The 27,001-nt window shown below is 50.9% G+C and overlaps 1 protein-coding gene across 3 annotated transcripts in view; it reads right to left on the bottom strand.

Annotated features, from left to right (window-relative positions):
• Positions 1 to 19,938: 19,938 nt before the first annotated feature.
• The window catches only part of WDR4 (WD repeat domain 4), a 32,306-nt gene continuing 25,243 nt past the window's right edge, over positions 19,939 to 27,001 (bottom strand). For all 3 annotated transcript variants that reach the window (XM_064380196.1, XM_064380195.1, XM_012444926.3), the window contains one exon: positions 19,939 to 26,062. In XM_064380196.1, the coding sequence (XP_064236266.1) occupies positions 25,881 to 26,062 (182 nt within the window). In that variant the 3' untranslated portion in view covers positions 19,939 to 25,880. The remainder of the gene's footprint in view (positions 26,063 to 27,001) is intronic.

Here is a 27,001-nt window from a genome sequence, read left to right on the forward strand (position 1 = left end):
GCATGTTCCAGGAACTAGGACCAGGAAATCCTGGTGGGAGGGTGGGGGCGGATTCTGTCCTCCACGTGGTTCCTGGACCAAGTTGGCAGCAGGGCCTTTCCTGACTACCCTGTCAGAAACCGCAGCACCACACCCACCGCCCACTCCACCCCACCCCACCCACCCCATCCCCACTCCACCCCACGCTCACTCCACCTCACCCGTACCTCACCAACTCCACCCCACCCACCCCACCCCATCCCCACTCCACCCCACCCCCACTCCACCTCACCCCTACCTCACCCCACCCACCCCAACCACCCTCATCCCCACTCCACCCCTACCTCACACCACCTCACCCCACCACCCTTATCCCACCCCATCCCCACTCCACCCCACCCATCCCCACTCCACTCCACCTCATCTCCCCACCCTCATCCTACCTCACCTCACTCCCACTCCACCCCACCCCCACCCCCACCCCCACTCCACTTCGCCCCACCCTTGTCCCACCCCACCCCCACTCCCTACTCTGGGTACGAAATCCAGAAAAGCCGAGGGGAGCATCGGGAGGTCAGTGTCCTGGTCCCACACACTCCACGTGGCTGGCTTGCTCTGTCTGTCACTCTCCTTCTCCTTGTTCTGTCCGGGTTCCTCCAGCCCCAGACCTCCGCATGCCTGTGATGCCGCCTCAGACAGCCTCAGGCCTCGCCCTGTGGTGCTCCCCAAAATTCCAAGTCCCACTCCGATGCCCGAGACCCACTGGCCTGGCAGTGCCATCTGGGCAGGGACGAGTGGTCTCCTCCGAGTTCCACCTTTTGAGATGTACTCTAACCTTCTACCCAGACCCCAGACAGGCGGGGCCGGCCGAGGCCCCAGGCGCTCCTGGACTCTGGCACGAGTGGCTGGCGACAGAGCCTGTCCCCTTGCTAGGGCCACGTTTCTATCATGGACTCACTGGACATCGGCCACCAGAATGGTGCTGGCATGCTGAATTGGGGTGCTTCAACATGTCTGTATAGATTGGTGCCCTGCAGAACATCCCTTCCTAGGAGCTGAACACCCCGGGCCACCTGGTGCCCGGGACATGCTAGGGGCTTTATGACCATCTGTGAGATGACCGAGTGGATGTGAGTACGTGGTTGCCAACCCAAAGAAGCATGGAGGAGGAAACCCACAGTGCAGATTGTGCGGGGCAGGGGTCCTCTGGGAGGCGTGGTACTCGTGATGCGTGTGCCTGGCCACGCGCGTACATTATGTGCAGACGTGCGTGTCCCACCCACCTAGCCCTGCATCCAGCTAAGAGAAAGGAAGCCAAAAACATGCAAAGATGCCAAGCAGGCATCCTGGGCACGGTTTTCCAGACCTGGCAGGGAACAGAGTGAGAGCTAGGAACGCTGGGCCTCACGGAGGAGCAAAGGGGCAGGTGTGGAGGGAGGAGGCAGGCATTCACAGGTCCCTCGGGCGCCGAGGCCTCATGCCACATCCGGCAGTTACTCGTGGCGATGAGAATTCTGGACTGACTTTCTGTTGCCTTATTAATTTTATTCAAAAATCCAAAATGCATTAGATGTGCCGATCGCAATGTAGCAGAAGGAAATGCACCACCTGGCTGCTTCTCTCCTCGGCTGCCAGCGGCTGCCCGGAGACCCCTGTGAACAGCTGATGCACGGCCCACCCACGCCATAGGGCCGGGAGGAAGCGGCTGCCGCAGGATATGCAGAGTTCCCCGTGCATGGCCACCAGTCGCTGCCTCCGTCACTGCTGCCTCCCCACAGGCCAAGAGGAGGCAGGCGGGGCGCCCCACACAGCTCTCAGGGAAAGGAACCACGAGGATGTTCCCTCTGTTTGCACATCGCCTGCCCCCTCGCACTGCCCCCCACCCTGGATGGAGACACGGGAGGCTCCTGCGGCCTGTGCTGTCACCTCCAACACCCCTGCCGACCTCAGGCATGGCCCATGGCTGCTGTCGTGTCAGGGTGCCTCTGGTGTCAGGACGTGGCCCACACAGAAGCCACCTGCTCTGCAGAGAGCCCAGCAGGATGGGGTTTGAGGGCTCCTGCATTCCTGCTCTCTGAGATAGTGGAGACCACTCACCCTCTGTGCTCCTTTCCAGGAGCTGCCATGACAAACTGCCACCAGCTTGGTGGCTTAAAACACAGAGAGTCCTTCCCTCACCGTCCTTGGGCAAAAGTCAGAGGTCAGCGGATCAGCCAGCCCTTCCTTGCCTGTCTTAGCTCCCGAGTGGTTCCCAGCACTTTGGGGGATTGCTTGGTTTGTGTCTGCGTCACTCCCATCTCTGCCTCTGTCCTCACGTGGTCCCTGTGTGTCTCTCTGTGCCCAAATGTCCCTCCTCTTATAAGGACACCGGTCATGCTGGGATGAGGCCCCCCATCCTCCTGTACGGCGACTCCATCTTAGTCTGATCACATCTACAAGAACTCTATTTCCAAATAAAGTCACAGTCACAGGAACTGGGGGTTAGGACCTGCACGGATCGTTTTAGAGACACAATTCAACTCACGACACCCTTATGGTCTCAGCTTTCTCATCTGTCAACTTCTTCATCTTCAGTGGTTGTGAAGTTTTATAAAATGAAATAACGCCGGGCAAAGAAAGAACAGCTGAAATGTTAACCTGGCATCCGACGCTATTCTCCCTCGGGAACCCTCGGGGCCTGCCTCAGTCAGAACAAAGCAAAAAAAAAAAAAAAAAAAAAAAAAAAAAAAACACAGAAGGAGCTACAGAGAATTTACGGCTGCTTCTTCTCTTTTTTTTTCAGTCTACCAGAGTGAGGAAGACAGCTGGAAACAAGACTGGGAGTCATTCTTCAGGCATCTGTCTTTGTCTTTACATGCCTAGTTCAGCCTCCTCTATCACCAAGCCCCACTGCTTTTTCTTTTCTTTTTTTTTTTTTTAAGACAGGGTTTCACCATGTTGGTCAGGCTGGCCTTGAACTCCCGACCTCAGGTGATCTGCCCGCCTTGGCCTCCAAAGTGCTTGGATTACAGGCGTGAGCCACCACGCCCGGCCCCCCACTGCTTTTGCTAACACTTCCGAAAGCCACCTGACTCCAGGGTCAGGGCACACCACGACCCTTTATCATAAAGAACAGCTGAGGCCAGGCGCAGTGGCTCACACCTGTAATCCCAGTATTTTGGGAGGCCGAGGCGGGTGGATCACTTGCGGTCAGGCGTTCAAGACCAGCCTGGCCAACATGGCAAAAACCTGTTTCTACTAAAAATACAAAAAAAATTAGCCAGGCAGGGTGGCGCACACCTGTAATTCCAGCTACTCAGGAGATTGAGGCAGGATAATTGCTTGAACCTGGGAGGCAGAGGTTGCAGTGAACGAGATCACCTAGGCAACAAAGTGAGACTTGTCTCAAAAAAAAAAGAAAGAAAGAAAGAAAGAAAGAAAGAAAGAAAGAAAGAAAGAAAGAACGAACGAACAGCTGGAAGGTTAACGCAGCATCCAGTGCCATTCTCGAGCTCACACTGAAGGATTCCACCTCCCAAGACTGCTGAAACCCTCCACGTGCGGCTCAGACAGACCGCGAGACCTGCTGCTGATCCGGCTAACGCTACTCGGGCACTGATGGGGGTGTCGGTCACAACCAGCGTGAGCAGGGAGAGAACTGGCGCCTAACCCAGGACTCAGGCGTGTGTGAAAAACGGTTGCCTTACATCGGGTGTTATTTTGCCTCGCCGGTTTTTATACACAGATATTTATTTAGCAAGCCATCAAAGGAAGCTAAAAAGTGTAAAGAATTCTTACACATTCACCTTGCAGCACAAATCTGTAATTAAGGGATTCTCAAAAGTGATGGCGAGGTTTTATTCTGACACCGCCAGTGTTCACTGAAATGATCACATTTGGCCTTCCACATGGTGGGAGAGCAGGGTGACTCAATTTCTGTGACGTTTAAAGGAGACTCGAAGCTTTCAGGCAACACTAAGGAAGGTGGACGGCAGTGTTTCACGAGTGGGAGAAAGTTCATCTTAAACACAGCCAGGCGCAGTGGCTCACACCTGCAATCCCAGCACTTCGGGAGGCTGAGGCGGGAGAATCACTTGAACCCAGGAGGCAGAGTCTGCACCACTGAACTCCAGCCTGGGCGACAGAGAGAGACTCTATTAAAAAAGAAAGAAGGCCGGGCGCGGTGGCTCACGCCTGTAATCCCAGCACTTAGGGAGGCCGAGGCGGGTGGATCACAAGGTCAAGAGATCGAGACCATCCTGGTCAACATGGTGAAACTCCGTCTCTACTAAAAATACAAAAAAAAATTAGCTGGGCATGGTGGCGTGTGCCTGTAATCCCAGCTACTCAGGAGGCTGAGGCAGGAGAATTGCCTGAACCCAGGAGGCGGAGGTTGCGATGAGCCGAGATCGCGCCATTGCACTCCAGCCTGGGCAACAAGAGCGAAACTCCGTCTCAAAAAAAAAAAAAAAGAAAAGAAAATTTGCAAAATAAATATTCTTACAAAAATTAAAAATAATAATAAATAAAACAGGCTGGGTGCAGTAGCTCACACCTGTAATCCCAGCACCTTGGGAGGCTGAGGCGGGTGGATCACTTGAGTCAGGAGTTCAAGACCAGCCTGGCCCATATGGTGAAACTCTGCCTCTACTAAAAATACAAAATTAGCCAGGTGTGGTGGCGCATGCCTGTAATCCCAGCTACTCGGGAGGCTGAGGCAGGAGAATCACCTGCACAGTCATAGAGAAGAAGGAAGTCATGTCCTCTGCAGTCACATGGGTGCAGCTGAAGGCCATTGTCCTAAGCGAATTAACGTAGGAAGGGAAAGCCACATACATTGTGTGCTCACCTCCAAGCGGGAGCTGAACGTTGGCTGCACAGGACGTTAAGAGGGCAGCAATAGACGCTGGAGACTGTTAGACATGTGGGGGAGGGGCAAGGGCTGATGACACTTCTTGGGTACTATGCTCAGTACCTGGGTGATGGGATTAGTCGTACCCCAACATCAGCATCACGCAGTGCACCCAGGTAACAAGCCTGCGCATGTACCCCCCAAATCCAAAATAAAAATTGAATTTTTTAAAAAAAAGAACTTCCATGCTAGGCATAGTATGTTCAATATATATAATGGTGAATGAAGAAAGGGTTCTTCCCCTCATAAATCCTAAAATAATATCAATCAAAAAATTAATTATGGGCCGGGCACAGTGGCTCACGCCTGAAATCCCAGCACTTTGGGAGGCTGAGGCGGGCAAATCACCTGAGGTCAGGAGTTTGAGACCAGTCTGGCCCACATAGTGAAACCCTATCTCTACTAAAAATACAAAAAGATTAGCTGGGTGTGGTGGCAGATACCTGTAATCCCAGCTACTTGGGAGGCTGAGGCAGGAGAATGGCTTGAACCCAGGAGATGGAGGTTGCAATGAGCCAAGATCGCGCCACTGCACTCCAGCCTGGGCAAAAAAAGTGAAACTCCATCTCAAAAAAAAAAATTTTAATTAAATTAATTATGGCAAGAGTAAGCAGCATTGTTCTTTGTTGATAAATGGCTTTGAACGCTAAGACTGATTTTCATGATCACATCTGTGGATCAATGTATGTTATACATGAATATTTAATCCGTGTAAGACTTTTGTTCACTACGTTGGTTACACAGACACAATAAAACAAAATTTCAAAATAAAAAGAAATAATATAGAGAGATCCCGTGTGCCCTTTATCCTACATACTCGTCCTCGGTTAGATAGAGGGTTTGCAAATACTTCCTCCCGGTCTGTAATAAAAGGCCCCGTGTCTCCTCAATGGTCACATCCTGCCTAGCATATCATCATGTCACAGGCAAGTAATGACAGTGACACACACAAGGTCCAGAACGTTCCCCAGTCACCTCCCAACTCACAGACATCCCTCCAGGGAGCCACAGGACCCCTCTAGAGCCCCTTTTAGGACCAGTTTATACCACGTTGAGGACATCCAGGCTATTCCACTGTTTGGCTTTTACAGGTAAATCCGCCATGAACATTGATCCACTGTGTTGTGTTGCAGTTGTGTTTGTTTTGAGACAGAGTTTGTGTTGTGTTTTTTTGAGACAGAGTTTGGCTCTTGTTGCCCAGGCTGGAGAATGCGACGGCACGATCTCTGCTCCCTGCAACCTCTGCCTCCCAGGTTCAAGCGATTCTCCTGCCTCAGCCTCCTGAGTAGTGTAAAGTTTGTTCTTGCCGAGTTTAAAAGGAAGAAACTGAGGCCAACACAAAAAGATCCAATATGAAGGAATTTATTCAGGCTCCTGGGCAAGGCTCTGCAGTCCGACAGGAGGGGCCGGAGAAGTCGCACAGACTCCTCTCAGACGTGGGGTTTTATAGGGAGTGGAAGAGCCCGATTGGTTGTGGGAGAGCAGGACTACTATTGGGTAAGGTTACAAGCCTTTGTTTGCATACAGGACTTGGCTGCTATTGGTTAGAATTACTCAGCTGCTATTGGCTAGAAAGACTCGGCTGCTATTGGCTAGAAAGACTCGGCTGCTATTGGCTAGAATCACAAGACCCCACTTGCATACTGGGTTCTTTAAGGGAAAGCCAGGCTCTGCAAGAAAGGGAGAAGGGAACAACCCGAGCATGTCCGAGCTTTCGGACAAAAGGGGCGGGTGGTGTGTGTCCCAGCTCCCGGCGAGGCAGCCGGCCTTACAAGTAGCTGGGATCACAGGAATGCACCACCATGCCTGGCGAATTTTTTTGTATTTTTAGTAGAGACGAGGCTTCTCCATGTTGGTCAGGCTGGTCTCGAACTCCCATCCTCAGGTGATTTTCCCGCCTTGGCCTCCCAAAGTGCTGGGATTACAGCTGAGTCACCATACCCAGCCGAGCCACTGGTTTTTATGAACAGGAATTTTCACTTGTCTGGGCATGCCCAGGAAAGCAATCCTGAGGTCGCATGGTAATTGCACATTGAGTTTTATAAGAAATTGTCAAACTTTTTTCCAGCAATGCACAAATCGGTTATCTCTTTGTTACTGATATCTAGTGTGATTCCCCTGTCAAGAACACATTCTGTAAGATCTCAATTCTTTTACATTTTTGGGGTTTAATTTATGGTTCATCATGCAATTCATCTTGGTACATGTTCCATGAACATTTGAAACACATGTGTATGGCCAGGCACGGTGGCTCACACCTGTAATCCCAGCACTTTGGGAGGCTGAAGTAGGTGGATTGCTTGAGCCCAAGAGTTTGAGACCAGCCTAGGCAACATGGCAAGACCCCCATCTCTACAAAAAAAAATACAAAAATTAGCCAGGCATGGTGCTGCATGCCCGTAGTCCCAGCAGGAGGCTAAAAGAGGAGGATTGCTTGAGCCTAGGAGGTGGAGGCTGCCGTGAACTGAGATTGCACCACTGCACTTCAGCCTGGGCGACAGAGTGAGACCCTGCCTCAAAAAAGAAAGAAGGAGGAGGAGGAGGAGAAGGAGAAGGAGGAAGAAGAGGAAGAGGAACAAGAAGAGGAGGACGAAGAGGAAGGAGGAGGAGGAGGAAGAAGGAGGAGGAGGAGGAGGGAGGAGGAGGGAGGAGGAGGGAGGAGGAGGAAGAAGAGGAAGAGGAACAAGAAGAGGAGGACAAAGAGGAAGGAGGAGGAGGAGGAAGAAGAGGAAGAGGAACAAGAAGAAGAGGAGGACGAAGAGGAAGAGAAGGAGGGAGGAGGAGGAAGAAGGAAGAGGAAGGAGGAGGAGGAGGAGGGAGGAGGAGGAGGAAGGAGGAGGAAGAAGGAGGAAGAAGGAGGAGGGAGGAGGAGGGAGGAGGAAGGAGGAGGAGGGAGGAGGAGGGAGGAGGAGGGAGGAGGAGGGAGGAGGAGGGAGGAGGAGGAAGAAGGAAGAGGAAGGAGGAGGAGGAGGGAAGAGGAGGAGGGAGGAGGAGGGAGGAGGAGGAGGGAGGAGGAGGAGGGAGGAGGAGGAGGGAGGAGGAGGAGGGAGGAGGAGGAGGAGGAGGGAGGAGGAGGGAGGAGGAGGGAGGAGGAGGGAGGAGGAGGGAGGAGGAGGAAGAAGGAAGAGGAAGGAGGAGGAAGAAGGAAGAGGAAGGAGGAGGAGGAGGGAAGAGGAGGAGGGAGGAGGAGGAGGAGGGAGGAGGAGGAGGGAGGAGGGAGGAGGGAGGAGGAGGAGGAGGGAGGAGGGAGGAGGAGGAGGAGGAGGAGAATTCGTATCATGCTTTTGTTGGGTAGAGTTCTATGAATGTTGAGAAGGCCACGCAGGTTGATAGCGTGTTGAGTTCTTCTACATTCTGTTTGTCTTATGTCCAGCAACCCTGGCGATGGTCTTTCACCGAGGGCTGCAGTTCCTGCCAGACAGTCCTCTCCGTGCCACCATCTGCTCCAAATCCCAGTGACAGTCTTCTCTCTGCCCTTTCAGACCCAAGGGAAGGCAGGGAAGGCACAGCTGCCTGCTCTCCCTAACCCTGGAATACTGAGTTCTCTGCCCCCAGCCCACAGCTTTGTAGATAGTCTCATTACTAAACTTCCTTGGTGACCCAGTTTTCCGTGATATCTGTGGCCCGCTGTGGCCTTATCTTATGCGAGGTATCCCAGGGGGCTACTGCCATTACCTCGGACTCCTATGGAAGCAATTCCCACTGAAAATGAGCTCACAGAGTGAATCCATCAGGCTGTGGCTGTAATAAGGTACTTCACAGAGGCTTCATTTCCTCTTAGAATGCAGAAAATGGCAAAGAACATTGTCCCCACACTAACAATGGAGTCAGATAATCCTCAACACCACTGCAGGGGTGAATCACAAGGGAACAAAGTGAACCGAATTCAAAAAAAGATGGCCTCCTTCACGCAGAGAGAGAGCAAGCACATGAACGGCTTTTTCATAGGTGTTAAAGAAAAAAAAATCCAATAATACTTGTGTCTTTTTTGGTTTTGGGGTTTTGTGTTTTGTCTTGTTTTTGAGATAGGGTCTCACTCTGTCACCCAGGCTGGAGTGCAGTGACACAATCATAGCTCACTGCAGCCTCAACCTCCCGGGCTCAAGTGATCCTCCCACCTCAGCCCTCCTGAGGAGCTGGGACCACAGGCGTGTGCCACCAGCCCAGCTAATTATTTTTTTTAGAGAGATGGGGTCTGGCTATGTTGCCCAGGCTGAGTGACACTTGTTAAAACACAGTAAGGCAGTCTATTCAGGACCATCAAGATAGGTGTAGGGACCACAGCAATGGGATTTGCGGGGATTTAAGACATTAAGCTCAACTTGAAATCTGGCTCAGGCAGGCCAAGTGCAGTGGATCACATCTGTAATCCCAGCACTTTGGAAGGCCAAGGTGGGCACATCACTTGAGGCCAGGAGTTGGAGACCAGCCTGACTGACATGGTGAAACCGCAAAACCCCATCTCTACTAAAAATACAAAAGTGAGCCAAGCATGTTGGTGCAGACTTGTAATCCCAGCGACTTGGGAGGCCGAGGCCAAACTCGGGATGCGGAGCCTGCAGTGAGCCAAGATCCTGCCACTGCACTCCAGCCTGGGCTGGAGATTCTGCTTATAAAAAAAAAAAAGAATCTGGCTCAGGCAAGTGGGAATTGCTCACCAAGGAGCAAGGGGAGTGGGGGTCAGTGGATGGAAAATTACACGAGGAAACATCAGCAGTTAGGAGATTCTTGCTAAAGTGACCTAACAGCATTCTTGACAAAGAGAGCACAGGGTGATTAGACGTCACCTAGAGACGAAGAACTGACCCAGACATGGGGGATGGAGAGGCTCTTGCTAAACTGACTTAGGGCTGGGGCGGGTGGCTCGTGCCCGTAATCACAGCACTTGGGAGGCCAAGAAGGGCAGATCACTTGAGATCAGGAGTTCAAGACCAGCCTGGCCAATACGGTAAAACTCTGTCTCTACTAAAAATACAAAAATTAGCTGGGCATGGTGGCATGCGCCTGTAATCCCAGCTACTTGGGAGGCTGAGGCAGGAGAATCACTTGAACCCAGGAGGCAGAGGTTGAAGCGAGCCAAAATTGTGCCACTACACTCCAACCTGGGTGACAGAGGGAGACTCCATCTCAAAAAGTAAAAATAAATAAATAAACTGACTTAGGGGGTTCTTTGCTAAAGCTGGACTTTTTTTTTTTAATTCTCCATCTGGTAACAATCTTAGACCTCTAAAGCTGGACTTTACAAGGAGGTGCACAGATGGTCCTAAGAGAAGGTTCAGAAGCTTGACTAAATTTCAATCTAACAGAGAATCTTATCAGAGAGTACAGAAGAAAGAGTGGCCACCCTATGGATGGAGAAGAAAGATTCAGTAAAATTTTTTTTTTTTTTTTTTTTTTTTTTTTTGAGACGGAGTTTCGCTCTTGTTACCCAGGCTGGAGTGCAATGGCGCGATCTCGGCTCACCACAACCTCCGCCTCCTGGGTTCAGGCAATTCTCCTGCCTCAGCCTCCTGAGTAGCTGGGATTACAGGCATGTGTCACCATGCCCAGCTAATTTTTTGTATGTTTAGTAGAGACGGGGTTTCACCACGTTGACCAGGATGGTCTTCATCTCTTGACCTCGTGACCACCCACCTCAGCCTCCCAAAGTGCTGGGATTACAGGTGTGAGCCACCGCGCCCGGCCCCAGTAAAATTCTTAAAAGGCCAATTTGTGTGACAGACGTGGAGAGCTGGGTCCCGTACAGAAGGGGATCTTGCACTTACTTGTAATGTTGTATCCGAGGGAGCTGAAAGAAAGCGCCACACTCTGAGATTGAATCGGGAGTCCTTTTTATTTGCCAGAGACCAAGAGACGGCTAACGCTCAAAATTCTCTCTGCCCCAAAGAAGGGGCCTGGTTCTTTTTCATACCTTGCTTAAAGGAGGGGAGGGGGAGCCTGGCTAAAGCAGATTTTACAGAAACAGAACAAGCAAAAAGTTAAAAGGATAAACTATTGCAGGAAGGTAAACAGTGGCGGATGTAGGGGCTTCTGGTTAAAAGGATAAACAACTGCAGGGAGACGAACGGCTGTAAAGACGTGGGCACATTCCAAGGGCCGGCCAATGCCAGCAAATGCATCCCCAGGTGCAGCTGGTATAGCTTGACTCGGTATCTTATCAGTAAGAGCATTCCTGGGTCTGCTTGGAGTCAGCTTAACCCAGCTATGTGCTCAGGGGAGGGGGAGGAAAAGGAGGGGACAAGCGAAGAAGCGAACGTGGAGTCTGTCCAGCTCTGCGCTAAGGAAAAGAGAGTTAGGCGAACACAGCATAGGTTATCACAGTAAACTCTCCACCATGGGCCTTTAACAAAGAGCGGGGACAGGGCAGGTGATGACAGAGAGTCCTTGTGGGTGACACGGATGTGCGGGAGGGGATGGTGCTGGGGCAGGTAGGACCCCACTTGCTCCCTGGAAACTTTGACAAGCAGAAGACTTAAGCTACTGAGGAAGGGGCATTAAACCGTCTTGCTCCCAGGGCATAAGCAAAGCGCCACTGATTCTAGGTTAGAGCGGGAAAACTCCATCTGCACTCAGTTAATTTAGGAGGTTTATTTTGCCGAGGTTGAGGACACGCCCATGACACAGCCCAGGAAGTCCTGATGACATGCACCCAAGGTGGTCGGGCACAGCTTGGTTTTTGGGTTTGTTTTTTGATGGGTTGGGGGGGGAGTCTTGCTTTGTCCCCCAAGCTGGAGTCCAGTGACGCAGTCTCTGCTCACCACAAACTCTGCCTCCCAGGTTCAAGAAATTCTCTGCCTCAGCCTCCCAACCACCTGGGATTACAGACGCCCACCACCACACCCAGCTAATTTTTGTATTTTTAGTAGAGACAGGGTTTCACCATCTTGGCCAGGCTGGTCTTGAACTCCTGACCCCATGATCCACCCGCCCTGGCCTCCGGAAGTGCTAGGATTACAGGTGTAAGCCACCACCCCCAGCCCACAGCTTGGTTTTATACATTTTAGGGAGACATGAGACGCCAGTCCAATATATATAAGTACATTGGTTCCTCTGGAAAGGCGGGGCAACTTGAAGCAAAGGCAGGAAGACTCCAAGCAGGGAGGGCTTCCAGGTCACAGATACGTCAGAGAGTTGCATTCTTTTTGTTTCTGATCAGCCTTTCCAAAGGAGGCCATCAGATATGCGTCTATCTCAGTGAGCAGAGGGGTGACTTTGAATAGAATGGGAGGCAGGTTGGCCCTAAGCAGATCCCAGCTTGACTTTTCCCTTATTCTCATTATGATGATGGCTATTTTTGAGATGGAGTCTCACTCTGTCACCCAGGTTGGAGTGCAGTGGCATGAACTCAGCTCACTGCAACCTCTGCCTCCCGAGTTCAAGCGATTCTCTCTGCCTCAATCTCCCAAGTAGCTGGGACTACGGGCACATGCCGCCACATCGGCTGATTTTTTTATTTTTAGAGACAGGGTTTCACCATGTTGGTCTTGAACTCCTGACCTCAAGTGATCAGCCCACCTCGGCCTCTCAAAGTGCTGTGATTACAGGCGTGAGCCACTGTGCCCAGCACTTTTCCCTTTAGTTTAGTGATTTGGGGGCCAACATTTATTTTCCTTTCACACCATCTTGGTCCAAGCGCATAAGCTAAGATACATTGATTATAGGGGAGAAGAAAAGGCAAAACTCATCTGCCGAGGGAAGGGAAGAAAGATTCTCTTCCTCCAGGACATCGGCAGAAGTCTACTGCCACTGAAGGAAGGGTCAAGGGTGCGGACGTGGGGCAAACAAGAAACCACCATCCTAGACCAACCTCCCAGAAAAAGCACCGTGAGGCACCACCCAGGGAGGACGGCGAGGATGCTGGGAGAGGGGCTCTCCCTCTGAGCTGCAAACCTGCAGGGACTGCTGAAAGCCGGTGGGGGTGGGAGGAACCTGAGAAGGACCCCCGGCATGAGATGGCTGCCTCCCACAGCGGGAGGAATTTGAAGCTCCATTGTGGGGCACTGAGATGACTGTAACAACGTGTTAAAAACAAGTAGTTTAGACAGTTTCTCTTCAAAGAGCTTCACTTTGTTACAAACAAGGTGTACTTCTCCAAGAAGTCTTTACTTCCTTGTACTGTCTGTCCTGAAGGCTTATTTCCCTGTTCTTTGTCTAAAGCTATCTTGCTGCCAATGCATCAGCCCCTCCTGCCCTGCTATGCTCAGGCATGCCCGCCAAGAAATCACCCCTTCCCTGCTGTAACGGCTCTACCACTGAGACTGTTATTCCCCGCGCTCTTCAAATTAGCTAATTGTGTTTAGCTTAGACTTTGCAGTTTGACTCCAACCAATAAGGGAACAACACAGCAGCTAAGGCCAACTGTGTTAGGAATTAAAAACCCCGGCTCTCCTTTGTCCGATGTGCTCTCACCATTGCTCCATCCATGAGACACACGCTTCTATACAAGTACATTTGCCTTGCTGAGAAAATTTATGTTCGAGTGCTATTTCTGTTGCGGCACTGAAAATTTGTTCCTAACCCAACAACAAACCCACACCCAGCCCAACTACTGACTAGACGGTGGTCTCACTGTCGCCCACCAAGAACTTGGAGGTGAGACAGGCCGATTTCCAGGTAGGGGTCTGCCTACTTGTTCTAGTGATCATCTGGAAGGCACTGGAGGGGAGGGGAGGGGAAGGGGGCTCTACTTGTGGGTTTATTTTAATGTTTTGTTCTTTCCATTTCGTGTATATTTTGAAGCTCTGTTGTTACGTTTATACACACGTAGGATTGTGATGTCCTAATGAAGACTTCGTCATGGGTGCAACTGGCTGGGGCCAGCATCATGGGCAGTAAAATAATTTACCAAAATAGTCATAGGTAAAGAAAGAGATTTGGCCGAGGGTGGTGGCTCACGCCTGTAATCCTAGCACTTTGAGGGGCCAAGGTGGGCAGATCACCTGAGGTCAGGAGTTTGAGTCCAGCCTCACCAACATGATGAAACCCTGTCTCTACTAAATATAGAAAAATTAGCTGGGCATGGTGGCAGGCACCTGTAATCCCAGCTACTCAGCTATTCAGGAGGCTGAGGCAGGAGAGTCCCTTGAACCTGGGAGGCGGAGGTTGCTGAGAGGTAGAGGTTGCCATGAGCCAAGATTGCGCCCCTGCATTCCAACATGGGGGACAGAGCGAAACTCCATCTCAAAAAAAAAGGCAGATTTATTAGAGAAAGTACAAAGATAGGTTGCAAGGATGCAAAAAGCAGCACAGCAGAGAAGGAGCTGTCTGCAAAGAGGCAGGGGCTGGAGGGGACTTCTGTAGGGTCGCGCTGCAGAGACCACATGCTGGGCGAGGCAGTTGTGCCAGCAGGTGGCCTGTGATTAACCATCTCAGAGCAATTGTTCTCCCCCCACCCCACCCCTTCCTCATTGTTGCCTACTTACCTTATCAGGACTCCACAGACGTGACCCCTTGATCTTTATGTAATGTCCCTCTTTATCCATGCTGTCAACCTAAACAGAGCAGCTTTCTAAGAGATGAAGCCTACTTGGGCTTGGAAATACATGCACCGAGTATACTCTGTGCTACTCGGGGAGGTGAAGGAAGACAGCGGGAAGAGGAGGAGGATCACTTCGTTGTCTTGAGATAATTATCCTTGGCTACAAAAACCAGTAACAAGGGTGGCACCAGTCCAAGACTGGGCAGGAGGTCGCTGGGCAGATGCCCTTACAGAAGGACCTTTGGTATGAGGTTGCAATGGACTTTCTGCAAGGCTGCAGGTTTTGCATTCTTCTGGGATAGCTTTGCAGTCAGACATTTATGCTCGAGAACCACTTTTCCTGGTCTTCTCTGTCAAGATGTTTTTTGTTTTTTTAACAGAAAAAATTCCCTTAATTATTATTTTTATTTATTTATTTTTTGAGACAGAGTTTCACTCTTGTTGCCCAGGCTGGAGTGCAATGCCACGATCCTGGCTCACCACAACCTCCAGGGTTCAAGCGATTCTTCTGCCTCAGCCTCCCCAGCAGCTGGAATTACAGGCATGCACCACTACACCTGGATAATTTTGTATTTTTAGTAAAGACAGGGTTTCTCCATGTTGGTCAGGCTGGTCTTGAACTCCAAACCTCAGGTGATCCGCCCGCCTCAGCCTCCCAAAGTGCTGGGATGACAGGCATGAGCCACAGTGCCTGACCTAAAAAATTCCATTTTGATTATGACAACTTTCGCACTGGAGAAAGAACCAAAAATCAGGTGAGCAATCACAGTACCTGGTTTTAACATCCTATTACCGAAACAGGCACCAAGGACGGCAGGAAAGGCACTCTTGAGTTGCTGACACCATCCCTCGGTGCCCCCTGGCGGCAGCTGCATGACACAGAAGAATCTGTGTGTTGGGGAAGGGAAAGGAAACTGGGCTGAACTCAGCCGGCGCCCACCCATGGAGGGAGCACTTAGAGCAGCTGTAGCCAGAGGAAAACTGCCCACCCCAGTGGCTAGACCTTGAGTTTGGGCACGCTTTGCCACCACAGGCTCAAGTTCTCTGGGGGCCTAAATAAACTTTAAAGGCAGTCGAGGCCACAAGAACCGCAACTCCTTGGCAAGACCTAGTGCTGTGCTGGACTCAGACCAGTGGACTCGGGGGGGTGGGGGGGCTGTGACCCAGTTAGACACCTGCTTGCATGGCTAAGGGAGTGCCTGTGCCATCCCTGCTCCAACCCCAGGCGGCACAGTTTGCAGCAGTGAGAGGATTCCTTCCTTCTGCCTGAGGAGAGGGTGGCTAAGGGAGTGCCTGTGCCATCCCTGCTCCAACCCCAGATGGCACAGTTTGCAGCAGTGAGAGGATTCCTTCCTTCTGCCTGAGAGGAGAGAGTGGCTAAGGGAGTGCCTGTGCCATCCCTGCTCCAACCCCAGGCGGCACAGTTTGCAGCAGTGAGAGGACTCCTTCCTTCTGCCTGAGGAGAGGAGAGGGAAGAATAGAGGACTTCGTCTTGCATCTTGCATACCAGCTCAGCCACAGGAGGACAGGGCACTGGGCAGAGTTGTGAGGCCCACACTCCAAGTCCCAGCTCCTGGATGACACTTCTAGGCACACCCTGGGCCAGACAGAAACCTACTGCCTTGAAGGGAAGGACTGAGTCTTGGCAGGATTCGTCACTACTGTCTGAAGAGCCCTCGGACCTTGAATAACTAGTAACGGTACCAGGGAGAACAACGTGGCCTTGAGTGAGGCTGAGACGCGCTGGTTTCCGGTTCCATCTCAGCCACGGTGGGGCAGAGCACCAAGCGGACTCTTGGGGTCCCTGATGCAAGGCCTTGTCTCTTGGACAGCAATTCTGGATCTGCCTTGGGCAAGAGGGGTGCCCAGTGCCCTGAAGGGAGAGTCCCAGGCCTGGCAGCATTCACAAGCTGACTCAAGAGCCGCCGGGCCCTCAGTGAACGCTGATGGGAATCAGGCAGGACCCTCCATGGGCCTGTAATGGTGGTAGCCATGGGAGAGGCTCCTCTGCTTGTGGAAGTGGGAGGAAAGGGTGGGAAGAAACTTGTCTTGTGGTTTGAGTGCCAACTTAACCACAACAGAACAGAACACCAGCTAAATTTCTGAGGTTTTTGACTCGAATTTCTGGCTTCCAAATGGAAACTCTGGACCCACCTGGGGCCTGGGGGAATTCACTGCCCTGAAAGGAAAAATATAAGCCTGGCTGGCTTCATCACCTGCTGATTATAGAGCCCTACAGCCTTGAGTAAACATAGGCAGTAGCAACGCAGTAATTACAGTGGGCCTTGGGTGAGATCCAGTGCAGTGCTAGCTACAGATGTGACCCAGCACAGTCCCAGTGGTGGTGGCCACAAGGGTGCTTGTGTCACCCCACCCTCAGCTCCAGGCAGCTCAGCACAGAGAGAGACTCCATTTGTTTGGGAGAAAGTAAGGGAAGAGAACAAAATCTCTGCCTGGTAAGCCAGAGAATTCTTCTAGATCTTATCCAAGACCACCAGGGCCATGCCTCTATGAGTCTGCGACAAGCACACAGTCACTGAGCTTCAGGTGCCCCGCCCGCCCCGACCACAGTACAGACAGAGCTTAGATCAAAACACTTAAGTCCCTTCAAATCACTAGAAAGCCTCCCCAAGAAGGATGGGTACAAACAAGCCCAGACTGTAAAGACTGAAATAAATACCGAATTCTTCAACGCCCAGACACCAATGAACATCCACAGGCATCAGGACCATCCAGGACAACATGACCTCACCAAATAAACTAAATGAGGCACACGGGACCAACCCTGGAGAAACAGAGATATGTGACCTTTCAGACAGAGAATTCAAAAGAGCTGTTTGGAGGAAACTCAAAGAAATTCAAGAAAACACGAAGACGGAATTCAGAATTCTATCAGATAAATTTAACAGATTGAAATAACTCAAGAGAATCAAGCAGAAATTCTGAAATTGATACATGCAATTGAATAATGAAGAATGTATTAAGAGTTTCTTAATAGCAGAACTGATCAAGCAGAAGAAAGCTTCAGTGAGCTTAAAGGCAGGCTATTTGAAAACAGTCAGAGTAGATGAAAAAAGAATAAAAACAATGAAACACACCTACAAGACCTAGAAAATAGCCTCGAAGGGGCAAATCTAAGAGTTACTGGCCTTAAAGAGGAGGTAGAGAAAGAGATAGGGGTAGAAGTTTATTCAAAGAGATAGTAATGAGAATATTGTAAACCTAGAGAAAGACATTAACAGTCAAGCATAAGAAAGTGATAGAACACCAAGCAGATTTAACCCAAAGACGACTACCTCAAGGCATTTAATCATCAAGCTCCCATAGGACAAGGACAAAGAACGGATCCCAGAAGTAGCAAGAGAAAAAAACAAATAGGTCATCACGGTGGTTCACGCCTGTAATCCCAGCACTCTGGGAGGCCAAGGCAGGCAGATCACATGGTCAAGAGTTCAAGACCAGCCTGACCAACATGGTGAAACCCCATCTCTACTAAAAATACAAAAATTAGCTGGGCATGGTGGTGTGCGCCTGTAATCCCAGTTACTCGGGAGGCTGAGGCAGGAGACTTGATTGAACTGAGCCGGGATTGCACCATTGCACTCCAGCCTATGCAACAGGAATGAAGGAAGGGAGGAAGGGAGGAAGGGAGGAAGGGAGGAAGGGAAGGAGGGAGGGAGGGAGGGAGGAAGGGAAGGAGGGAGGGAGGGAGGGAGGGAGGAAGGGAAGGAGGGAGGGAGGGAGGAAGGGAGGAAGGGTGGAAGGGAGGGAGGGAGGGAGGGTGGAAGGGAAGGAGGGAGGGAGGGAGGAAGGGAGGAAGGGAGGAAGGGTGGAAGGGAGGGAGGGAGGGAGGGTGGGAGGGAGGGAGGGAGGGAGGATGGAAGGGAGGGAGGGAGGGAAGAAGGGTGGAAGGCAGGAGAGAGGGAGGGAAGGAAGGACATACAATGGAGCTACAATATGACTGGCAGCAGACTTCTCAGTGGAAACCTTACAGGCCAGGAGAGAGTGGCATGATGTATTTGAAGTGCTAAAGAAGAAACAAGTTTTACCCTAGAATATACATCTGGTGAAAATATCCTTAAATACTTTCCCAGACAAACAAAAGCTAAGGGATTTCACATTCTTTTAAATGCTGTATAGTAACCCATAAAATGAATGTACCATATTTAACACATAATGTTTAACACGTTATTAAATGCCTAGGGGCATTATTAAATAATGAAGCATGCCTATAAAAACTAGAAAATAGCCTCAAAGGGATGAATCTAAGAGGAGGTAGAGGAAGACACAGGGGTAGAAGTTTATTTAAAAGACAGTAATAAAGAACTTTCCAAACCTAGAAAAGATTTCAATATTCAAGTACAAAAAGGTTATAGAACACTCCTCACCGGGCTTGTCCTACAAGAAATGTTTAAGAAAGTTTCTAAGAAAACGACATTAATGAGAAATGAGAAATCTTCTGAAGGTATGAAACTCGCTGGTAATAGTAAGTACACAGAAAAACACAAAATATTGTAACACTGTAATTATGGTGTGTAAACTACTTTTAAGTAGAAAGACTAAAGGATGAACCAATAAAAAACAGTAACTACAGCTTTTCAAGAAGCAGACAGTACGACAAGCTACGGATGAAAACAACAAAAGGCTGGAAAGCAGGGGGTGAAATCAACATGCAGAGACTTTATTAGCGCTCTTCTTGCTTGTTTGTTCATGAAATCAATGTTGTCCTCAGTTTAAGATAATGCATTACAAAATAGTATTTGCAAGCCTCATGCTAAAAAAAATGTAAAAACAGGCAATAAATATACAAATAATAAAAAGTAAGAAATTAAATCATAACACCAGAGAAAATCACCTTCACTAAAAGGAAGACAAGGAAGGAAGGGAGGGAGAGAGGGAGGGAGGGAGGGAGGGAGGGAGGAAGGAAGGAAGGAAGGAAGACCCCAAAACAACCAGAAAACAAATAAGAAAACCACAGGAGTAAGTTCTTATCAGTAATAACACTGAAGGTAAATTGACTAAACTCTCCAGAAAAGACACAGCGTGGCTGAAAAGATTAAAAAAAAAAGAAAACATAAACAAACAAAAAACCACACACAAACACATAAAGACGTAAACAACGAAACACGCCCACGAGACCTAGAAAACAGCCATGAAGGGGCAAATCTAAGAGTTATTGGCCTTAAAGAGGAGGCAGAGAAAGAGAACTGAAAAGAAATAAATGGAAAAAGATATTCTGTGAATATGGAAACCAAAGAGCAGGAGTAGCTGCAGTTCTCTAGCACAGCACAGACCTCAGGACAAAACTAAAGGTAGGCGGGGAGTGCCGCTATGTAAGTAATAAAGGGCCAGTCGGCAAGAGGATGTAACAGTTGTGAATACATACGCACCCAACACTGCAGCACCCAGACGCACAACGCAAATGCAGTTAGAGCTAAAGAGAGAGACAGACCCCAAGACAACAGTAACTGGAGGGTTCAACACCCACTTTCAGTACTGAACAACACCCCACTTTCAGTACTGAACACCCCACTTTCAGTACTGAACAACGCCCCACTTTCAGTATTGAACAGATCGTTCAGACAGAACATCAATAAAAATAATCAGATATAATCTCTGCTATAGAGCAGACGGACCTACTAGTATTTACAGAACACTTCATCCAACGGCTGCGGTGTATACATTCTTCTCAGCACATGGATTGTTCTCAAGGACACATCATATATTAGGTCACAAAACAAGTCTTAAAACATTAAATAAACTGAAAGAATATCAAGCATCGTCTCTGGCCACAATGGAATAACACTAGAAATCAGGACCAAGAGGAATTTTGAAAACTATACAAACTCATGGAGATTAAACAATATGCTAGAATGGCTTGAACCAGGGGGCGGAGGTTGTAGTGAGCCAAGATCGTCCACTGCACTCTAGCCTGGGTGACAGAGCAAGACTCCATCTCAAAAAAAAAAAAATTAAAAAACAAAAACAAACAAAAAAATATGCTCCTGAGTGACCAGTGGGTCAATGATGAAATTATGAAGAAAACTGAAAATTTTCTTGAAACAAGTGATAACAGAAACACAATATATCAAAACTATGGGATACAGCAAAAGCAGTACTAGGCAGGAAGTTTACAGCCATAGAGCCCACGCTAGAAAAAAAAAAGAAAAAGAGGTTGGATGTGGTGGCTCATGTCTGTAATCCCAGCACTTTGGGAGGCTGAGGCACGTGGATCACGAGGTCAGGAGTTTGAGACCAGCCTGGACAACATAGTGAAGCCTGGTCTCTATTAAACGTACAAAAAATTAGCCAGGCATGGTGGCCAGCACCTATAATCCCAGCTACTCGGGAGGCCGAGGCAGGAGAATCATTTGAACCCAGGAGGCAGAGGTGTCAGTGAGCCGAGATTGCGTCATTGCATTCCAGCCCGGGGGGATAGTGTGAGACTCTATCTTAAAAAAAAAAAATTTTTTTAATTAAACAATATAACAATGCACTTTAAAGAAATAGGCAAGAGCAAACCCAACCCAAAATTAGTAGAAGAAAAGAAATAAAAGTCAGAGAAGAAACAAATGAAGTGAAATGAAGAAAACAATACAAATGGTCAATAAAATAAAGGTTTTTTTGAAAGATAAAATTGGCAAACTTTAGGCAGACTACCTAGCTGGGATTACAGGCATGTGCCATGACACCCAGGTAATTTTTGTACTCTTTGTAGAGACGGGGTTTCACCATGTTGGTCAGGCTGGTCTTGAAATCTTGACCTCGTGATCTGCCCACCTCGGCCTCCCAAAGTGCTGGGATTACAGGTATGAGCCACCACACCCGGCTAAAAGATAGAAACATTTAACATGAAGAATAATTAAACAGTAACAGAGGGTTCCACTAACATGTAAAGAGAATTCCGAGCACAGGGCGCTGAGGCCTAGGAGAACCTCCCCGCCAGGACTGAGACAATAGACCTCCAAGTGTTGGGTCTGGATCTCTGTGAGAACCTCAGAACCCCACCTCGGCTTCGACGCAGCTCTGACCTGAGTGGGGCTATGTGCCGGGTGCTGGAGTTCGCGGAGGTGTGGCAGGCCACGGCCAGGAAGCAGGAAACCTCGGGCGGCAGCGCCAGCGAGACTCACCCAGAAGCTCTTGCTGGGGCAGGAGAGAGACAGACTCCCTGGGAGCTGGAAAGAGGCAAGGAAACTCAGCGGGAATCCTTCCCACCGTGGTGAACCTGGTGTCGATAAGCTCCTGGAGGCTGTCACTGAGAGCCCGTCCTCACCCTCCATGAGGTTGGCAGGCACACACCACAGAAGCCAGGAAAGGCGAGCATGCTGGAACCAGGAGGGCAGGCCCCTCCCTCCTGTGCAGTCCCTCCAGCCCCTCCAGCGACATAGCCAAACACTGTGCCAACCTGCAAAGGAGGGTCAGGGAGGGCCCAGCTCCAGGATCGCATGGCAGGGCTAAGAAGGGCACGCGGGGCACGGAGAGGCAAGACAGGGACAGCTGGGGACACTGTTCGGGGTCACACACACCTGCATGTGCACAAGCAATCACCCCCACACCGTGAAGCACAAAACAGCCCTCGACAGATCTAAACAGAGTGAAGCGCGAAGCATATTCTGAGACCACGACAGAATTAAAACCAGAAACAACAACCAAACCCGGAGGAAAACCCTAAACATTGAGAAATGAAACTGTATTTCCAAATAACCCCGGACCAAAGAAATCACAAGGGAAACAGGAAAGAAAAATTATCATGTCAGTATATACGGGGTGCAGGAAAAACCGCAGAAAGCCCTCCTTCCCGGAGGTGCCCTCACGGCTGGCCAGCTGCTGCTGGCTGCTGGCAGGAGGCCTGTGCTCTGCCACGGTGACCTCCGTGTAGGCTGCCTGAGTGTCCTCATGACCTTGCGGCAGATCTCCCCCAGGGTGAGTGATCTAAGACTGGGTGAGCCAACGTTTTGGGAAGGTGGCCTCAGAGAACAAGATCAAGGTGAGGTCTGGATCCTAGGTGGGCACCTTCACTGGCTCCCTGTGCCAGTCCGCACCTCTGCAGAACTCCACAGCACACACCGTGAGCTTTCCAAGGCACCCGTGGCCGCCACAGCCACAAACACCAGGCGTGAGGATGTGCTGTTTTCCACCTTGCAGTATCTTCTAAGCTAAACATATATAACTAAGAGCCAGCAATTCCACGCATAAGTACACGCCCAACAGAAATGCTTACGAATGTTCCAGAAGACAGGTGCTGGCTAGGGATGGTGGCTCAGGCCTGTAATCCCAGTGCTTCGGGAAGCCGAGGCAGGAGGACTGCTTGAGGACAGAAGTTCAAGACCAGCCTGGGCAGCAGAGCCAGACCCCATCTCTACAAAAAACTACAAAAATTAGCTAGCATGGTGGCACACACCTGCAGTCCCAGCTACTCAGGAGGCAGAGATGGGAGGATTGCTTAAGGCCAGGAGGCTGAGGCTGCAGTGAGCCAAGGTCACACTCCAGCCTGGGTAAGAGAGCAAGATCCTGTCTCTAAAAATAAAAAAACAGAAGACAGGTGCCAGCATGTTCATCACTGCACCATTCCTAACAGCCAAACTGTGGAAACTACCCAAATGCCCATCCACAGCAGAACCAAAGCACTGTGGAATTTTCACACAACGGAGTACTTAGCGTAGCACTGAGAACGAACAATCTACAACACAGGCAACAAGGTGGATGAGCCTCACAAACAGGGTGGAGCAGAAGCAGTCAGAGCAACAGAAGGGAAACTGAGGTCAGGCCAGCCAGCACGATGCGGCAGGGCCTGGAAGGGAACATGGGTGTGGGGGCTTCTCAGCAGGTGCTAAGTGTCCTGCTTCTTGTGGGGAGTCACACAGCGCACTCAGTTGGTGAAATCCAGTTCTAGCATTTCATGTGCACTTTCCAGTTGTACAGTACATGCACTGTTATCTAAATGAAGAAAGAGGGGCTGAGCACAGTGTCTCATGCCTATAATCCCAGCACTCTGGGAGGCCAAGGTGGGAGGACTGCTTGAGCCAGGAGATTGAGGCTGCAGTGAGCCAAGATCACACCACCACTGCACTTCAGCCTGGATGACAGAGGAAGACCATCTCCAAAAAAAAAAAAGAAGAAGAAGAAGAAAGTGCTTAGAATTAAATACAATAGGTTGGGTGCAGTGGTTGACACCTATAATCCCAGCACTTTAGGAGGCCAAGGTGATAGGATCACCTGAAGTCAGGAGTTCGAGACCAGCCTGGCCAACATGGCAAAATGCTGTCTGTATTAAAATTACAAAAATTAGCTGGATGTTGTGGCACGCGCCTGTAATTCCAGCTACTCGGCAGGCAGAGGCAGGAGAACCACTTGAACCTGGGAGGCAGAGGTTGCAGTGAGCCGAGATTACACCACTGTATTCCAGCCTGGGCGACAGAGCAAGACACCGTCTCAAAAAAAAAAAAAAAAAAACATTGAATACAACGACCAAATTTTCTTAATCAATTAAGGAGGCAGAACAAAGTCCAAGGAATGTCCCAAAAGTAAAATACATAGAAACCAAAAATTAATGTAATAGAACAGCTGAAACTGAAGGGGCGAGATCCTCCCAGATGGCAATCAGGGGTGGCCATGACGTCTCACAGAACAGACCCAGCAGCGAGGCGGTCACAGAGGACAGGAAGACGGTGGGTGCCGCTGTTCTGGGTGAGGGGCAAGAGAGAAAACTCTGAACACAGGCGGAGCTGAGTTCAAGCCAAGCAACTGTAAGAGCTATTTCCGGGATGACTTCAGGCGGGTGAATAGGAACCAGTCCATCAGTCAATGTCCCAGCAAGAAGGCAGCTGTGCCGTCCCCTGAGACACAGATACAGCCATTAGCAGAGGGACCAACTCAGGGCCAAGGCAGGATGTGAGGAGCTAACACAGGAAGCCAGCCCCACTGGGAGGAAGCAGAACCTCAGAGGAGCCCCGCCGTAGTGTGGAGACGTGGCCCTGCGGGGAGGCCATTTGGACTCAGTCGCAACACGCCACTCTGTGGCCGGAGCACAAAGCAGATGGAGATGAAGCGTGGACAGGCCTGGTTGTGTCCATCAAAGTCTACTCATAGATGCTGGGATGTGAATGCCATGATTTTCATGCCATGAAATAGATTTTTAATTTGTTTTCAACCATTTTTAAAATGTAAAAAACCATTCACAGGCCATGTATCAGGCCGTGGGTGGGATTCAGCACACGGGCCTGTCTGCAAGCCCCTATCTGAAGCGACGATACGGCAAGACCAACCTGAACTTCTCCCAAAACCAAGACTTTCAAAGCAGACTATGAACGAGAGGGCAACCCTGCGCCAGATGCCCTGGCAGCGTGAAGATCAGGCTGCTCTAGAGGAGGACATGGCCCAGCACGGCCCCTCCATTCTGAAACCCCTGATGCCCAGCAGAGAGGAGGGGGCCTCAGCTCTGCAGACAGCACTGTTTCCAGATCAGTGTTAAAAGGAAAACAAGGCACTTATGAAAAATTGGAAGCATTCCAGCTTTTGATACACAAAAGGATTCTAAGGTCCCAGCGATACCCCACGTGAAAGTCATCACCAGCACGCACAGCTGTTCTTGGGCGGAGACTTCAGCACTGGAGAGCAGGCAGCAGCCGGCCTGAATGAATGACCTGATGCACCCAGAAGCCTCTTCCCAGACCACACAGTGCGCACCTCACTCACAGTGCACGCACCCAGACGCTTTGCTGGCTGTATTCTGCTGCTGCTAAACATTTCTAGGAAGCTGTGAAGGTCCATCCCTGCTGATTGGCGACCGAAATTCAGCAGCATCCCTGTGGCTCCGCAGCATGTGCCGAGGTCAAGTCAAATCATAACAACGTCCTCAATCACCTCCCTGTAAAACCGGGTGCCAGCCGGGCCCCTGTCCTCACAATTCCTGAAAGAAGTTCACCATCTGTGCCAGTGCTGCCTGACAGAGCTCCCTGCGACTCCAAAACACATTTCTGCACTTCCCATGAGCGAGCTACTCTCCAGAAGCAGCTCCTGAGCACAGGGGGTCTGGCTGGGGCTGGGGCGGGCTGAACGTTCGTGCTGTTTCAACAGCCTGTGTGGCGAGCAGCTACTGTGGGGCAGCGCATCACCTGGACGCTGAGACGGCATGAAAACGTCCACTGTGCCAGAAACGCCAGCCCGCAGATGTTCCTAGAGGAAGATGCGCCAGATATGAACGGCGGTAGAACAGCAGAACCACGCACAGCTGCCGCCACCACAGGCGTGCACACTGCCTCCAACCTGAAAACAAAGCGCTTCAAGAGCGTCCCCTCCACCGGTCTGGCTTCCCTTCAACCGGAAACGGGGCACAGGCACCGAGCAAGCGCCTCCGCCTGGGGACACAGAATGTTCTTTCTGGAGCCCAGGGGACAGTCCCATCCTCTGAGCTGATCGCAACTGATGTCACCTTTTTCTTCTTGAAGGGCGACACCAGGATGCAGGAGAACAAGTGAAAAGGCTTTTCCTGACTCGAGGAGAGAGGCCCCACCGACTGCCACGCTCAGCAGCTCAGGCCGTCTCCCCCGGCCTCATCTTCTTGGCCTGCCCGTTGGGCCCAGGCGGGGGACTCCGGGGCCGCTTCTTCTCCAGCTGCTGCTGCAGCCTCTCCTCTTTCTTTCTCAGGTAGGAGGTCATGTTGTCGAAGGTGGCCTTGTAGAGACTGCTGAAGCTGGCGTCCACGCCGGCAGAGCCTGTGACGGGGGAACAGGGACAGGTGCTGGGCGGGGCAGGAGCATGGGACTCGGCCACAGCACAGCCCCTGCAGCAGGGACTTACCTTGTGACCAGAGTCCTCGGTGGACCGTGGAGGGTGCCTTCTGGGATGGCTCCCCACAGTACCCACCTCCTGGGACCCACACCCTGGCTGGGCCTGAGGACTGCCTCCAACAGAACGGGGCAAAGACGAAGGAGGGTAACAGAAACCAGGGCACCGAGGCTGGGCCTCCACCCCACCAGCACTCTCCGCTCACGCATCGGGAGAAAGTCACTGCTGCGCCATGACACCACAAGCCACGCTGTGGAGGGGCCCACAAGGCAGGGGACCAGGAGCAGTGGCCTCTGGCCTCCTGTCCTACTGATAACCCAGACTGAGCAGGGTTGGGCCCCGCCGGGTGAAGCTGAGGCGGCCGCCTGCAGAGACACAGCTCAGGAGTCTGGACCCCTGGCCCACAGCAACAGTGAGACGCTAAGCGTGGGGGCCTGCTGGCATCGAGTGTGGGAGAGCATGTTCCGCAGCCACAGGGAATGGGCACGGATTCCATCTATTTATCTAAGTGCCAAGGCTTGGGGGCAACGGCTGACCACAGGCACACGGAGACGGCCTCAGCCCAGCCAGGAAACCACAGGCCCAGCCGGTCACCCGCGCACCAGGGACTGCCTCTAGCAATGTGCTGCTTGTGGGACACTCTGCAGCAGCCCTCCCCCGTCCCTCTCCCCACGAGGCCCCCAAGTCTGCACCAAGAACAGGCTGCTCTATCTACAAACATCTCAGGAGAGCAAGGCCAGGCTTTGGCCTGAGCCTGCTGTGCAAGGTGACGCTCAACAGGTCCACGCTGGCCATGGCCTGGAGCACGGGGCCATGAGCACTGCCACCTGCAGCCCTGACACAGCCGGGGACCAGCCCACTCTGGA

The sequence above is a fragment of the Aotus nancymaae genome, unplaced genomic scaffold (genome assembly GCF_030222135.1).
Source record: "Aotus nancymaae isolate 86718 unplaced genomic scaffold, 86718_ANA_hifiasm-v0.15.2.pri h1tg000022l_1, whole genome shotgun sequence".
NCBI lineage: Eukaryota > Metazoa > Chordata > Mammalia > Primates > Aotidae > Aotus > Aotus nancymaae.